The sequence below is a fragment of the Castor canadensis genome, chromosome 8 (genome assembly GCF_047511655.1).
Source record: "Castor canadensis chromosome 8, mCasCan1.hap1v2, whole genome shotgun sequence".
Classification (NCBI taxonomy): domain Eukaryota; kingdom Metazoa; phylum Chordata; class Mammalia; order Rodentia; family Castoridae; genus Castor; species Castor canadensis.
In genome coordinates, this window is record NC_133393.1 from 13,459,148 (window position 1) to 13,475,042 (window position 15,895).

Genomic DNA, 15,895 nt, shown 5'->3' on the forward strand with positions numbered 1-15,895 from the left:
ATCCCTTCTAGGTCTCACCCTGACCCCTAGCAGCTACCCCAGAGACACCACCCCCTATGTCTCAGAGCTCCCTCCCACTCTCTACTCTTGTCTAGGCTGGTTTGTACCCCATCACCAGGAAGCACCCAAAAACCTCTTCTCAGACCAGGCCTATCCAGCTTCCCAAATCGAGCCTCCAAGAAGGGAGGGCCTGCAGGCTCTCTCCAAGGGAAGAAGAGAAGGGCTCTTGTGCAGGCATGGGCCCCTTCCTGAGCTCAGGGGGCAAAGGTCAGGAGAACCTGGGCTGGGAAATGCAGGCATCTTCTTCCCCAAGACTCCCACTACACCTCCCCACCCCAAACCCCAATTCAAGGAGAGGAGTTAGGCCAGGCAAGTCCAGTTCCACCTACCAAGCGCTTCCCAGTAAGGGACCCAGGCCACCTGTTCCAAAGTATAACAGCCCTCCCTGTGTCCCTGCCCCCGGCCCCACAGGTGCCCACCTGCATGGTGATGTTAGCCTCCTGGGTGGGTATACACTCCAAGGCCTCATCATTGCAGCAGCCCCCACACCGCATCAGGGGCACACAGGACGGCTTGAAGATGTACTCGATCTCATCAGGGTACTCCTGGAAGATGTCCACCAGGGTTTCAATCGGACGGCAGTAGCTACGCTGGTAGACATCCATGAACCTCACCACTGCATGGGAAGGGGGAAACATGAGCTCAGGGTGATGCAAAAGACAGCCATCCCCTATCTCCACCCAGCTCTGGATGGCCACTCCTCAGGGCCTCACTATCAGGTAAGTCCTTCCAAAGATCTAACTGAAGTCCCTTCTGCTGAGTGGAAGCTCTCTTTTAGCTTTTCACCACCACGGCTGGTGAAGGTTTGTGTTCATTCCACAGACCACAGGAGAGGAGGCATGTCACCTCTGATTTCTCTGCCTCACTGTGATGCCAGAGGACAGTCTAAGTATGGCTACACTAAGCTTTGTCTGCAAGGAGCAACGAGCTCTGCCCAGTTGCTCTCCACTTTCCTGCAACCTCCCCACAGTCACTGTGATAACATCAAGCAGGCCTGCACCTGCTTATTGAGCACTTGGTACATGCTGGGCACTGGGTACAGTGCCCACGTTATCGACCTCCCTACATGGATGGCACTACTAAATACTACTGGGATCCCCTCTTGTAAATGGGGAACTGGAGGCTCAGAGAGACTCAGAGAGGCTCTGTAACCTGCCCAAGGTCACATTCTAATAAGCAGTGAAGTCATGGGCTCTGACATCAAAGGCTTTCCTGGCCTATGCCACACACTGGCATAAAAGCTTGAGGAGGCACCTTGCCACCTGCCAATCCCCCTCCCCACACCCAGGCTAAGGAGGTGTCAGCAGGTGAAGTGGGCGGGGCCACTGTGCAGGCCCTGCCAGCGCCAATAACCCCGCCCAAGAGGGCAAACTGCTTGCATCATGGAAAAAACAATGCTGCCATTGCTTCAACGGCCGGGTACTTGTAGAAGCAGATCTGGAGGGAGACCAGGATAAAGACAGTTTCCCAGGCTGACCACAGCTCCCAAGGTGCACTGGAGCATGAAGGGGTAATTCTGGGCCATAGGGGTGGGGCGCTGAGAATAAATAAACGCAGGACTCTGGCATGACTACTCCAAATTGTGACCCAAACTGCCATACCCCATCATGCCCCCCACTAACACCCCATAACAAGCCTATCCCTCAACTGAGTTCTCTACATAGAAGGGAAGAATAACCCTGGCCAGCAAGGAGGCCCAGGCACTGGCTATGACTTAGCGTGACCTTGGGTCCGTCCCTCCCCTCGATGGGCCTCTGACTCTGCTCATCTGTGTAAGTGGGTTGGCCTGATCTCTAAAGACGCTGAAAAAAAAGCTGAAATGTGGGGTTTTGTCTCCCATTGGCAGCACTGAGAACAACTGTTCTTTTCTCATTCCGGATAACACAAGGTTGGAACTTCATCAAGACATCTTAAGTGCACACCCCATAGACTACAGCCCTGCCCAGGGGCTACAGCACAGTACCCTCTCCTTCCAAAAGGGTAAAGAAAGATGCCATCCAGGGATATGTCACAACAGGTTAGCTGGGAGCTGAGGAGAAGGTAGGGAGAAGGTCACAGGTATGAAAACCAAAAGAACTGTGGGGACGCCTAAGCCAACCCCCACCAACCTGGTCTCTGCTTTTCCTCTCCAGCCAACAGGCAGGAATTCTTTTCTTACCCCCAAAGGGTTAAGAAATGCATGGCCCACAGAGTCAATGAGACCAGAGGTTTGAAAAATTTTAAGGCAAGTCTATACTGATGAAGTTAACTAATCCAGAATTTTTAAACTGATCCTGCATCATGTCTGGGACAGAGGTGGTCCAGGCTGTGACCCCACCCAGGAGGGGATAGTAGAAAGTTCTGGCCTGGACAATAGGGTTAGGAGCTGAAAAAGACCTGGGGTGAGAATTCCCTTGCAAAATTTCTCCTTAGAATTCCCCAGGCCCACAGGAGGTAGAGGAAGCAGCACGTTCGGTGGGCCAAGCCAGACCTCTAAAGAAAGCCGTCCTCCTGCACGGGGCGTATGCACTCATGCACTCCAACATCAGGCTTTCGTGGTTTTCCTTATTTATGGCAGACAACCTTTTCTCCAGCAAACAAAGACCATTTGTCTTGTTTTTCCCAGACCACAGAGACCACTGGAAAGCCGAAGGGGTTGGGTGGCATACTGGGAGCAGGGGCCTGTCAGTGGCACAGGCCAGGAAGTGGCAGAAAGCCAGGCCCTGGGCCAAGGAAAGGGCTCCTGGAGTGGGGGGGAGGAGGAGGCAGAATCGGCTGGGCATCACTACCCTTGGCGGCTACTGTGGCCACACTGGATTTGGGTCAGAAAAACTGGCATAGAGAAAGACCCCAGGGCCTTCCTTCCTCAGAGGAGGGGAGCTGGAGCAGAGGCCACACTCAGTGCTGGGGAGAGCCAGGGCGTCCCCAGAGAAATGGGAGGATCCCCATACTCCAAACCACACTGGAACAAAAGGCAGGCAGAGTCAGGGTTGGGCAGGGGGGCGGGGCGCCTGGGAGCTACAGCCAGCCCTCTGCTGGCCCAAGAGGGAAGTTCACAGCACCCGAACACAGTCCACCAGGGCTTTCCCCAAGCCCCAGAGGAATGAAAACTGTGGTGGGGGGGGGGAAGGAGGAGTCCCCATTAGGCTGTCCCATTCAGGGCACCTCTAGCTCACACAGAAAGGGTCACAGCCCCCACAGTTGGACCGTGGCTGGGTAGGAGGTGGTATTGCACATTCATCTCCCCTGGGAGCAGGGGTGCAGGAGCTATCTCCCTGGACATCTGGAATCCCTGGATACTACCTTCCTGGTCTGTGCTCACAGCTCCCTCTCCAAAGAAAATGTTACTGGAGAGAACAGAAGAAAAAAGCAACAAGTCCGACTTTTAGGAGAGACCTGAACAGGGAAGAGACCTTAAGAAGCTGAAGGGTTAACCCCAAGGTGCTCACCACTTTCTGTCTTGATCCTATCTCTGCATGCACACACACACTCACACATGCACATCCACGTTATTTGAAAAGAAAGAATCAGACCTATCCACACACCTCCTGGGGTGACAGAGAATACCATCCAAGAGCCAGGGGAACTTACCTTCACGGGTTTTCTGCTCTCCTTCTGCCATAGGCGCAGCCTGGGACCACTGAGGACAAAATAAAAGAGCATGGGATTGGCAGGAGCAGGGACAGAGGTGCAAAGGCCCAGTCACTTGGCCCCTCCTTCCTTCTTGCTTCCCTCCCAGCCCATGGCCTATGGCTTCTCCAAGGCTTGAGTGGGACAGGGAACAGTCGGGGGTCGCTGTGGGCTTGGAGTTTGCCCACCAGCCCTGGTCTGCTCTACTTCTGAACCCACGAAAGTTAAAGACTAACCAGATGTTGGGGGGTGGGGAGTTTGCAATACAGGAGAAAAACACCAGAATGTTGCACTGTCCAGGTCCTGATGCCTTCCCCACACTGTCCTCTCCTTGCTCTTACTACCCCCTGATTCCCTGGTCCAAAGCCATGGGTAAGTATTAAGGTCAAATAGGAGGACGAATTTGGACTGGGGCAGGAAGGAAGAACTGGGGGCGAGAAAAACAACATGGTGACCTTCTCCTGCTGACATGACAAATACCAGGGTGAGCTGGTGTCGGAGAGGGAGGGGGTGCAGAGGACCGAAGGGCACCAACCACCCTCCCCCATCCAAACTCTTCCAGTCTGCAGGAATATTCAACATACCTACAGGTTGCTTAGAGGGTAAAAGTCTGGAGGAAGCCCTTGGGGAAGGGCGAGCCCCCATTTTCCTCCCAGCCCTCATCAACCCAGAGCCTAAAAGCATTTTGAAAGCCTTCCACTGCCACCTTGTCCCAGGTCCCTCTCACCTAAGCACCTTCCTCAACCGCAGTCAGGGAAGTCTTTTCTTCCTTAGGCAGCCCAGCCCCAGGGGGTCCCCCGCTCTACCCCAAGCTGAGAAGTCCTCCAGCCTCCCCACTCCCACTAGATCCCAGAGGCTGTGAAGGTCAACCTGCAGACAACGTGGACCTGACAGCAGCATGCTGGGGGCCTCCAGTTCCCCACCTCCCCACCCACCTGCTCCTTTTGTGCAGAGCTGCACCCAAGTCAGTTTGGGCCTCCAGACTCCCTGGGAGGGAATCTGTGTGTCTCCTTCCCACACAGCCCACCCAGGTCCCCCATTCTTGCCCCAAGGCCAAGGTCAGAGGAAGCCCCTCTCAAGGAAAGATAAAACTTCCCAGGCTCCCAGTTGGATAGCCTCCCACTACAACCCCTCAAGGACCTCCCCTGTATTCTGCACTTCAGCCCCTCACCCATCCCCACAATACCGGGGTGACATTCTCCCTCTCCTCCTCCTGAGCCCTAAGGAGGAAAGGGAACAGAAACTTCATACTCCCTCCAGGGCCAGGGGGCACAGGAGGGGCGGTTCTAGGCAGGGAGGGGCCAGGTGCCCTTCTCTGGGGGCCTCTGAAGGTCACACTGTGGCCCAGCAGCCACTTCTGCCCCTCCTCCCCACTTGGAGGCCTGGAGCCAAGGCCTTTGTGCCAGGGTCTGAGCAACTCTGGGTGGTGGCGGGGACCCCTGCCTATTTCCTTCCTTCTGCCTCCTCTCCAAGGGGACTCTGAGGAAAGGCAGGAAGGGAGGGATAGAAAAGGACCCCTTAGTGGCTTTGAGAAACAAGTTGGGTAGGCAAGTTTGGAGTTCCAAAAAACCACCTGCTCCAATACCAGGTTCTGTCAGGACAAAGTATGTGTACAAGACTGGCAGCGGCTCCTGCCGATGGGGCAGGAAGGGCTATTCCCAGGCTCCATGTCCCAGCAAATTTCCAGTCACTTCTCCAAAAAGGGCAAAGTGGGGTGATGTGGGTCTTTACCCTTCTCTGACCCCCCCAAAAGCTGAAGCACAGCTATTTGGAACTATTGAGGAGGGGAGGGAAACACAAGGCCACCAAGTCAGAACTTCAGGTAGAGTTTTGACAAAGCATGGTGGGGGGGGGGTCTCTGGCAACCTCCACTTCTGACAGTTACCGTTCTTTTCTCTCCCGGGCCTGTGGGGCCGGAGAGGGTCGGATGGGTCTTCTCAGCAAAGAGAAGTCAAAAATAAAAGGTGGAAAGGGCAAATTTACCCACTAGTGAGGAAATAGGGGAAAAAAGGGCGGGGGGAAGGGGCGTCAGAAAATTCTTCCTGGCACAAGGCAGGAATAGAGACTGGGGACAGCGGAACGGGGTATGGGTGGTTCTCCAGGTCCTGGGGCTGGGGCTACCTCGAGAGGTCACCTTCCCGCGGAGGGCAGGCGGGGGGAGGGGCGCCGCTCGCTGCCCCGAGCTCCCGGCTCCCGCAGCCGCGGCTCCGGGAACACGAGGCCGGCCAGGCCCGGGCTGATGTAATCGGCTCCGCGCCGCGCGCGCCCGGCCGGGCGGGGGAGGGCGGGCAACGAGCGGGACGCGAGCGGGGACGGGCGGGGGTGGCGCGGCGCAGGTGGCCCCGCAGGCGGGGGACGGGGGGGGTCCCCGCAACAATCCATCCCCAAAACTTTTCCCAAACTCGCGGCGAGAGCGGAAAAGACCGAGTAGCAGTGACAGCAAGCCTCCTCTCTCGCCTGCGCCCTGCCCCCTCCACGCTCTCTGCCCTCCCCTGGTCCAAGGTCCGAGCACCCCCCTGCCTTCTGGGCTCAGGTTCCCGCCCCCGCTGCTCGGACTTCCAGTCCGTCGGGGACCCGCGGCCGGGAGCAAACTTCAGCCGCCAGCAGCAGCAGCGCAAGCCCAGCCCCCTCGGCCTCCTCCTCTGGCTCCCGCCCTCCGCTGGTCGGCCCAGATCGTACGTGCGGTGACTCTGGTGGGTGGGCAGGGCCCGCGTGGGCGGTGAGACTAGCCTGGCGCCCTCCCACCTAGCGCGCAACCCCCTCCCCCTACACGTACGACTACAGAGGGGGGACGCCGCGCGCCGAGTGCCCAAGGACCCGCGTGGGGCACGAAGCCCCCACGCGCGCGCTCGCAGGCACGTCCCCAGCCGGGAGAGGCGCTCGCAGCGGCCCGCGGCAGCAGGCGGGCACAGCCGCTTACCTTGGCATGGTGGAGGTAGAGCAACAAGGCAAGGGTCCAATGCACCCAAGAAAGCAAAAAGTTCATGGTTTCGGAGGCCCGGCCGGGGCCGGCGCGGCTCGCGCTCCCTCTCCGGATCGGGCTGCGGGGCAGCCCGCTCTCCTCCGCGCCTTGGCGGGCTCCTCTTCCTCCTGAAGCCGAGGCCCGGGCCAGGGCCTGGGGCGCGCGCGCGGCTGGAGCACTGTCTGCGCACACGGCCGCCTCACCCGTCCATGAGCCCGGCTTCCGAGAGCCGAGCGCCCACTGCGGCCCCCTCTCCTCTTCCTTCTGTTCTTCCTCCTGCCCCTCCTCCGGCTGCGGCTTCTCCCGGCCCGAGCTAGCACTTCTCCCGGCTTCACTCGGATTGGCTTCCCCGGCGCGGACCACGGCTTCTCCGGAGCGAAAACAGCCCAGAAGTTGGACGAAAAGTTTCGGTGCAATACCGCGAGCCCCGACCCCCTCCACCCCGCCTCCGGGAGCGGGCTCCGGCTCCTGCCCGCGGCTCGCCGCCGCGTCCACCGTCGGCCGCCTGCCGGGGAGGAGGTGGGCGCTGGGGCTGGGGGCGGTGTCTGTCTGTCTGTCCGTCAGCGCCACTGGTCCGATGCTGGATCCCGAGGGGGAGGGCTCACGCCGCGTTCTGGCGGTCACCCCCAAAAGCAGGTCAGTCACTTTGCCCCTGTGCCTCTCGCGTCTCGCTCGCTGGCGCGCTCTCTGACCCGATCTCTCTCTCTTCCTCGACTTCTCTCTGGAGCTCTCGCTACCTCTTATCTCTCTGCTCGTTTCCAAAATCCGAAGTGATCTGGGAGAGTCAACAGCAATCCCCAAACCGTCGGTCGGCACGATTGAAGTAGGGAATAGGAAGCAAAAATAAATTAAGCGGAAAACAATACAGTTCTTTAAAAAAATGTTTAAGAAAAAAAAGAAGGGGGATAAACCCCTGACAAATGAATATCGAATCCTAGAGCAGAGACCCCCAGATCGGTGAGTCCGCGGGACAATCCGCCTCGCTGCTGCGTCTCGCGACAGAGCTCCGCTGCCGCCGGCTCAGCTCGGCCCCTGCGCCAACGGCCTTGTCGCAGCCCGGCTACCCCAAGCCTCTGCGATCCTCACAGCTACCAGCGGAGAAAAAAAGGGGGACTGGCCCCGCCCCACAAAAACCCCGCCCCCCCAGGCCCGCCCCAGGGGCGGGGACAGACCGACTGGGCCTGGCACGCCTTTCTTAAGCCCCTGGCTCACTACAGTGAAGCGAAAGCTAGACCCTCACCAGGGTTCACAGCCTGAAGATTTTCAGTGCACCCCCTGGAACTTTGCCCAGAGACACCTTCGTCCGCGGGGTGCTTGGGGGAGGGAGGAAACAGGAAAGTGAGGTTATGTGCGGACAGGGCCTGAGAGCAATTCCCTCTTTGCTGGGAATATTGGAGGGCGTGGGGGAGGGCGGGGAACCGGACAGGGACGGGTGGGCAGAGGGACACAGATCTGTTGGAATCCTGGAGTGACCCCTGGCCTTCTCCCCCTAGACAGACAGACAGACACACACACACACACACGCTCTCACATTGACACACGCGTCCTCACGCAGACGCGGCTCGCCCAAGTTCATGAGCTCCCTGTGGTGGCCGAGCGCCCCCTAGTGACTGCCATATGCACACCCTAACTGACTTTAGCCTATCCGCCTTAGCAAGAGGGAGTAACCCCCCATTTCTGACCTCCCAAACAGTTGCGTGTTTGAGGCTGGAATGGCCTCATGAGCAGAAAGCCCAGTGCTGTGCGCAGGGGGACAGTGTACTTATCTGGAACCCCTATCTGACCTGCAAACATCAGGGGGAGCTGGGGTCCTGGGGTGAATGGGGTTCTTCAGAAGTGTCTGGAGAGTCTTCCCTGGGGAGAAGAATTTGACACCAAATTGATGGTGCTGAGAAGGGGAAGCTGTGTGGTTCTGGGGTTAGTGACCTGGAGGGAGAGGACCTGTTGGATCCCACGTATGCACTGTGGAGTCTGGCAGAGCCCAAAGGGAGAGGCAGCTGGACAGACAGAGGCCCTTGTTCCTCCTGACACCCCCCCCCCCAGATGTTGCCAGGGAACTGAGGCCAAGGGGCTGGTGGGGGCGGATGGAGGCCCGGCTTGAGTGATGATTCAAACCTACCCCCTAGCATTCAGAAATGTTAGTAGGCCAGTTGCCCAGAGCTTCCACCAAGCGGGAGGGCCAAGGCTCTGGGAGCCCCAGCCCCAGTCACTTCTCATCTTCTGAACAGAATCGGGGGGTCTACCCAGTTCCCCATCCCCTCTAGAACCCTTGGCTACTTCTCTAGGCTCACAGCCTCTCCACTCTCTTTCCTCTGTTCTCTCCCTTCCCTCAAAGCCCCCTTCTCCAACTCCCCACATCTTCCCTTAGTAAGTGTTCCCCAAGGCCCCCCACCCCACCCTTGGATATAGGAACCAGCCTGGAAAAATTCCTGGTTGGGCTTTGGCCCAGCTGTTCCCAGGCTCCCCCAGGGAATAAGAGGGGGCTCTGATACCTGTGGGAAGAGAGGGACCAACTAGTCTTGTTCCCCACCCAGATCTGGCTGGGCCTGGCCTGGGGCTGAAGTAGCCTCTGCAAAGACCTTGGGCTGAGAATGGGAACTCAAGGATTGCCCCCAGTTTTTCCAAAACAATCCAAGGAGGTTACTCAGCCAGCCCCTTCCATCCACCACAGTGCTGTGGTCTGGTGAGGGCATTACATTAACTCCCGGGTACCCCAACTCCACTGGAGTGGTGTCCCCAGGGCCCTTTGAGGGACTGGCTCCTGCTCACTCCATCCCATCCTTTCCACGTTCAGGCTCCAGTCCTGTCTCAACTCCGGTAGCAGAGACGAGGTCTTTTCCAGTCAGTGTTTAGTGCTGGCTCACAAGCCATCACCTGGCTCCATGCTCCAAGATGCTGAGTGGGATGGGGAAGGGAAGCCAATAAACCTCCCTCTTGTCTGCCTTAGCACTCCAGGACCACAAGACGTAGCCCCTCCCTCATCCCCACCCTGGGGCAGGACAGAGGCTGCAGGTCCTGTGAGCTCACATCCTCTCCTTTCAGTCCCTAGGGAGGCAATGGGCCTGCAGAGGAGGACTCAGTAGAGGACCCCAAAGTTAGGAGGGGCTTCACAACCCTAGCCCCCAGTGTGAGCCCAACATGCCATGTTGTCCACCACAACCTGTTTGCTGTCCCCTCTGTGGATCTGCCTGGGCAATGACAATGCAGAATTCCCTTCAAGGTGCAGCTAAGATTGTAGCCTAGCCTGAGGGCTTTTGAGCAAGCTGCATCGGAGAGAGGACAGGCCACCTACCTCCACCCTGCGGCTTAGATACAACCTGCTGGTGAGTCAGAGAAGGGGTCACCTCCAGATCTCCTGTCCCATGCGGAGTCACCAGCTTTCACAGCCATGCACTCTATATTCTTGTGTGGACCTAGCTCCTGCCCAAACTTTCGCCAGATGAAAAGCTTAAGTCACCTGGGTCTTAAAAAAAAAAAGAGAGAGTCCTAAGACCAGCCCCATGTCTCCTCTAGCACCCTCCCTCCCCAGGTGGCTGCAGGGAGAGGGCGTCAGGGCAGACTGTCTCCCCAAAGGCTTCCCACAGGCCCAACTGGAGGCGTGGAGTCAAGGGCAGCCTAGACAGAAGACATGGCTGGGTCCCAGTCTAAGGGTGACAACAGCCCCAGTTGAAGGTCCCATCGCCAGGCCTGGGTAGCCACAGCCTGGGGCTCTGGAGGCAGCTCAGAGGGTGCCAAGGAGGAAAGGAAGGTGTTCCAGGGGAGGGGGAAGAGGAGAGGGACAGGTTGGGGTGGAGAAGAGCATGAAAGGCAGCCAGGAGCCAAGCAGTGGCCCCAGACAAAGGAAGTAGTGATCAGGCCCAAGGCACAGAAGTTGTACTTTGTCCTGACGTCCTGCCACCTCCCCTGTTACCTCCACTGTTCAGGGAAGCTCTCACCTGCATTACTGTGGGCAGTTCATAGGAGGCCTAAGGGTGGGTGGGTGGGCAGGGCCCCTGGCAAGGGAAAGGGTGCTCTGGGTCTTGCTGCAATTCTCATGTGTTTCCCAGTGCTTTGCTGTGATAGAGGGAAATCTTCTCTTCCACCCCGTCCTCAGGCCCCCAGGTGCCCAGCAGGGCACTGGGCTGCAGGAGGGGCAGCAATACAGTCTTGCTGGTTGAAGGAAAGAATGGGGTTGGTTCCCCCATTCCCTGTCTATGGCTGTGAGTCCGTCTGTCTCTGTCTGTCTCCATCTCCTCCTCCTCCCTTCCCTTCCCCTCTCCCCTCCCTATCACTAGTTCTCCTCTATCACTAAGTCTTCGCATCAAAGTAATAGAAGGACAAACAGAAAGCAAAGAAAGGCCTCTCTCCAGGGCCAATATCACAGCCCCGTGTAGGTCTGAGGTTTGACTGGGGGGTCATGAGAGGGACAGACAGCCAGTTAGCCAGGGAGGTGACCCACTCCCCAGGGTCAAGAAAGGAGACAGAAAAGGAAAAAGATGCGAGCGAGAGAGGGGTCGGGTGCTCACCTACCCACACCACCCCCACCCCTTAGCCAAGTCTCTGCCTCTCCTTCTTGGGTCCCCACCTAGCACCAAGCTGTCACAGATGGATTGCTTCTCCCCATGCCCCAGAAATGCCCACTTCCTGGCACCCCAATCTCTTCCAAAGTCTGCCCCCATCATACTCATTACACCCCGATTCATCCTGTCTTGGAGGGAGTCCCTCAGGAAGGTGACAGCAAGTGATGACTGCTAAGGTCTCAAAGCTGTGTCCCCAGTTCTCCCGCCCTGCCCGGGAGCTGAGCTTCGTTCTAATTTGTGACTGTTTCCCAGGGTCTACCAAGCACTGGGTTCTGTGCCAATGTTACAGGATATGGGGACTCCAAGTCAGACAGTGAGAAGCACGGGAACCTTGGCACCAAATGCACTGAGGTGGCACTGCTGGTTATCCGCTCTTAACTGCGTGGCCTAAGACAGGTTACTTAACCTCTCTGAGCCAAGTTCCCCTCCTCTGCAAAAGAGGTGTGACAAAACCTGCCTCACAGAGTTGCTGCAGACAGACAAAGGTATACATAGCTACCTCTATAGGCAAGGTAGGAAAGGGGCCCACGAGAGACACAATGACACGAAAGTGTGGAAGCAATGTCCCCAGACTGGATGGAATGAGCCTCACTATGATCAATGCACAAGCAATTATTAAACTCAGCCATGGGGCCTGCTTTGGGCTAAGCCTTGGGGCTCCCACAATGTGGAAGGGGCTGCGTGTCTGGAGGAAACTAAAGACTAAGCTGAAAACAGTTCTGGGATGGGGGCACATAATCGCTGGGGTTAGGCAAAGGCTTCCTGGAGGAGGTGACCCCAGTTGGGTTTTGATGGAGGAGTAGGAGTTTGGCCAGCTAAGTGGAGGGGGGAGAGGGGATTCTGGAGGGTTCTGGCACTGAGGCCTCGGGATGCTCCTCTGGGTGGCAGAGACTGTGAGACTAGGCAGCACAGGGGATTAGGACTTCTTTGAAAACATTCCCTAGTGGAGCCCACAGGGACAATGCCGTTCCCTCAGGGGGTGAGCGCCATGCTGCCTTCCCCGCCCTCTGGGACAACATGTCTCTGCCAGAGAATTTAAACAAACAAGCAGGCACCAGGGGTAGGTCCAGTTCATACATTGAGCTCCTCCGTTTGTGCCCCAGGGGTGAGGGGAGGGCAGAGGACACCAGCCTGTGATATCACTGGGGCAGGGCAGAAAGATATTGTCTCCAGCTCTATTCTCTCCCAGGTACCTGGTACTGGTCGCAGACATGTAGAGATATGAAAACAGCCCTGAGCAAAAACGTGTGTAGTCTACTGCATGCTGTGTGACCTTGACCAAGTCAGTCAGCCCTTCTGGGCCTCAGCGTCTTCCAGGTGAAACACACGATTCCCTCAGGCTCGAGGCTCTGAGAGGCTGTAACAGCTCCAGCTGAGACTACTGAGACCAAATGTCACATCCTCTCGTGGGCTGTGTTCTTTAAGACAGAGGGCAAGGCTTAACTCAAAGAAATCCAGCACTAGTGGTGAATCTGGGGCCTGCCACCAAGTGGCAGAGGGCGCTCCCATCCCACCCTCTGTCCCCAAAGCAATAATAGAAACAGCCAGACAGGCAGGGTTCAAATCTTGGTTCACTACTTCCAAGCTGTGAGACGCTGGGCAAGTGCCCATGTCTGTCTGAACCTTGGTTTTCTCATCTGTGAAATGGACGCGATGGTGCTTATTTGAGGGTTTGGGGAAATGTATGGAGGCAGTGAATAGAAGCTGTGCAAAGTCCTAGAGAATGCAAACCCACTGTCACCCAGCTGAAGTTGAACAGAGAGGACTAGGAAATGGGCTTACCCACAGCCCAGTAAAGGAAGGAAGGGAGGGAGGGAGGGGTCCTCACAGTGCATGCCAAAGATGACTGAGGTGGGGAGGGAGGGGCATGTTGGCTTGGTTCCTGCTTTAGCCATTCTATGAAGCAATTATGTCACCAGGTCACCACTGAGATCTGTACCCACTGAGGTGACAACAGTGTGGTTTCCTTCAGGGAAGTCAGGGGAAAAAAAAGGCAAGTATCAAAGACCTCTCCCAGCAAGAAGACTCTTCTAGTGTCTTCCTGGGCCTAGACTGGAAGCCTAGGTTCCCCAGGACGGATCACAAAGATAAAGCCAGTTAATGATTGGCTCCCCGAGGAGCCTGTCACCCTGCCTGCCCTCCCAGACCCAGAAATACAGAGCAGGATGCAAGGAATGGGAAGACTTCCCCTCAGCTTCCAGAATTTTCCTGGCCTAATTTCCACAAGATAATATGAAGCAATTAGTTCCAGGATATCTGTGTCAGGAGAACATTGGACGTTGTCCTAGGAGTTTCAAGTCCTAAATGCAAGTAGGCAGACACAGCACCCCCAGTTTCATCTGCTTCATTTGTTGGAGTTTCACTTGGAATTTCATGTAAAGGAAAAACTCCTCTTCTAAAGAAGATTGCAAATCCTGGCCAGACAAGCAGGAGGAGGCCCAGATTGACTGAAGCCACATAGCTAGAGAGGCAAGATGTAAACTTAGATCTTCTTCCCACCTCTCCAAGAGCCGCCAGATCACTTCATGGGGCTGTCACCAAGCCATGCACCTTTGAGATACATAGGATTTCTGCCCCCAAGACTGACTGACTGACTGTCTGGAGAGTCCTGCAGTGCCCGGGAGGAGGTGTCAGGTGCATTGGAGCAAGTCAGCAGCGAGCCTGGGAACCCGTTGTTTGCGCCTCTTTCCTCCTAGAGGGACTTAGCCTCACCCTGGGCAGTGCCTAAACAAGACCCACTCCACTTGGTCCCCTGAAAAGCCAGTCCTACCTGCATCTCCCTGCACACCAGCCCACGCACTCAGTCCCCTTCCAAAACGCAACTGGAAGCATCAGGAGAGGTAAGACAGGGCACACACACACACACACACACACACACACACTCCAGCTGATGGAGGCCAAAACATTTAGCACCTGTTATGGTTTGGGCACAGTACACATAGAACCAGGGGCATATGCCAGGCCAGACATAAACCCCTCAGTTTCTGGATCATACGAAGGCCAGGGGACCCGGGAAGGGTGGACAGAAAAGCATAGGGGTAGAGGGAGGTGTCTCAGGGACCATAACAGCTATTTGCCAATCAGTGGCTGTGCCAGGGCGTACCAATTGAATAAGCACCCCGCCATGGTCAACCCTCCACTCCAGGCTGGAATGTGCAGTTCCTGTCTGGGCCCCAGGTCTGCATGTCCCATATCTCTTCTGTTCTTGGAAAGACCAGGCCAGGCCTCCCCCTCCCCCCACCCATGTAAGTGTAGTCCACACTCCCCATAGCTGGTACCTACCAGGCTTCAATCCTTGAAGCGATGGGCTCATGAGTTCCTGCTACGGTTAAAAAACAGGCCCAGGGTAGGAATTCCAACTGAAGTGCCCAGACACAGACAATTTTGAGTAATGAGGACACTTTCTTTTCCTTCTTCCTCTCTTTACTTGGATGTCTCCCTCCCTCCTCGTCTTCTACCTCCCTCCTTTATATCTGGCCCCATTGTCCCAGGGGACTTCCTGGAACAGTGCTATTAGCTAAGGGCTCCTCTGCCCCTCACAAGCCTCAGCTTCTCAAAGCCCCTTTAGATGTGACTGCTCTCCACTTCCCATCTGCCACTGGGGTACAACCTGAGCAGTGGGGGACAGGCTAAGGGAGATGTGCTTCCCAGTCCTGCTGGTCCTCAGGGAGCTAAAATAGAGCTTGCGGAAGGAAACCCTAAGGGCATGGAATGCACTCCTGCTTATCTGGATGCCAGGGGAACCCACCTGGCAATCTAGAGAGAGCAAGGTGCACAACAAGTGGCACCAAGCCCCCTCCGCTAAGGCCGTGGCATGACCTGAGGCTCTAAAGAGGACAGAAGTAGGCACAGTGAGCCTGCCTTTCTCCCATTTCTGCCTGAGAACAGGGAGGTGCCCTGCCTCCTGCCCAATCCTCCCTTCACCCATCCATGAATGGCCTGAACTCTACATCCCCTCAACTCTGCAGGATGAAGACTGGCTATGGGGACTAATGACCACACGTACACACACACACACACACACACACAAACACCACCACCACCACTGCCACCCACAACAGGGCCCCACTGAGAAGAAAAGAGTGTTCCCAGAAACCCAGCTGTTCAGGCAAGCCGACCTGGGTCATGGCACCCTCCCCACTGAGGCTGCAGAGAGGCTGGGTATCCCCTGAGCACCCCAAATACCACCTCAGGCTTTACCTTGAAATCCCCTGGGGCAAATGGTCTCTCTCTCTCTCTTTCTCTCTCTCTCTCTCTCTCTTTTTTCTCTCTCTCTCAAGCCCTGTCATTATACATTGCCACTTCCCGAGCCATGGGTAGCCCTGCCCAAATGTCAGGACACCTGGGTCAAACCAGGCCCTGTTGTTGCCTTGCAATGGCACCTGGAACAAGGCCCCACTCCTCTGGCCTCAGTGTCCTGCCCAGGCAGAAGGGGCTGCACTGATTGCTAACCTGGTTATGGTCCCAGTACAGCTTAAGGGAAAGTGGTGAGGGTGGGGGGAGGAGCTGTAAAGACGGGCACTGTGGACATGGTGGCCTGTGGCCTGACCAGCTGCAGGAAGTAGAGGGAGGACCAGGAGCAGCATCCTAGGACCACCTTTTAAAGATGCTATAAAGATTACTCAGACATGGATGAGCAGGGAGGTCCACTGTGTGACCAACACCTGAGTTTGCCTATTTGCCACCAAGCAGAACAGCAAGGATT

The 15,895-nt window shown here is 56.7% G+C and overlaps 1 protein-coding gene across 1 annotated transcript; it reads right to left on the minus strand.

The window, feature by feature from the left end:
• Window positions 1-12: 12 nt before the first annotated feature.
• Window positions 13-8,207, minus strand: LOC141410473 (vascular endothelial growth factor A, long form-like). Its single transcript, XM_074083072.1, has 5 exons — window positions 8,163-8,207; window positions 7,872-7,944; window positions 6,590-7,650; window positions 3,631-3,679; window positions 13-676 (listed from the first exon to the last, which is right to left on the minus strand). The coding sequence occupies exons 1-5, from the start codon at window positions 8,205-8,207 to the stop codon at window positions 348-350; spliced, it is 1,557 nt and encodes a 518-aa protein (XP_073939173.1). The 3' UTR covers window positions 13-347.
• Window positions 8,208-15,895: the final 7,688 nt, after the last annotated feature.

Bases quoted from the DNA above. Each gene is read 5' to 3' on its own strand.
- LOC141410473 (XM_074083072.1), bottom strand. From the start codon at position 8,207: ATGAACTTGGGCGAGCCGCGTCTGCGTGAGGACGCGTGTGTCAAT. The intron at 7,651-7,871 runs GTGAGGGTCTAG...GGCCGAGCTGAG, and splicing joins TCTTCAGGCTGTGAACCCTG to CCGGCGGCAGCGGAGCTCTG. The intron at 677-3,630 runs GTAAGTTCCCCT...CTTCCCATGCAG, and splicing joins AGAGCAGAAAACCCGTGAAG to TGGTGAGGTTCATGGATGTC.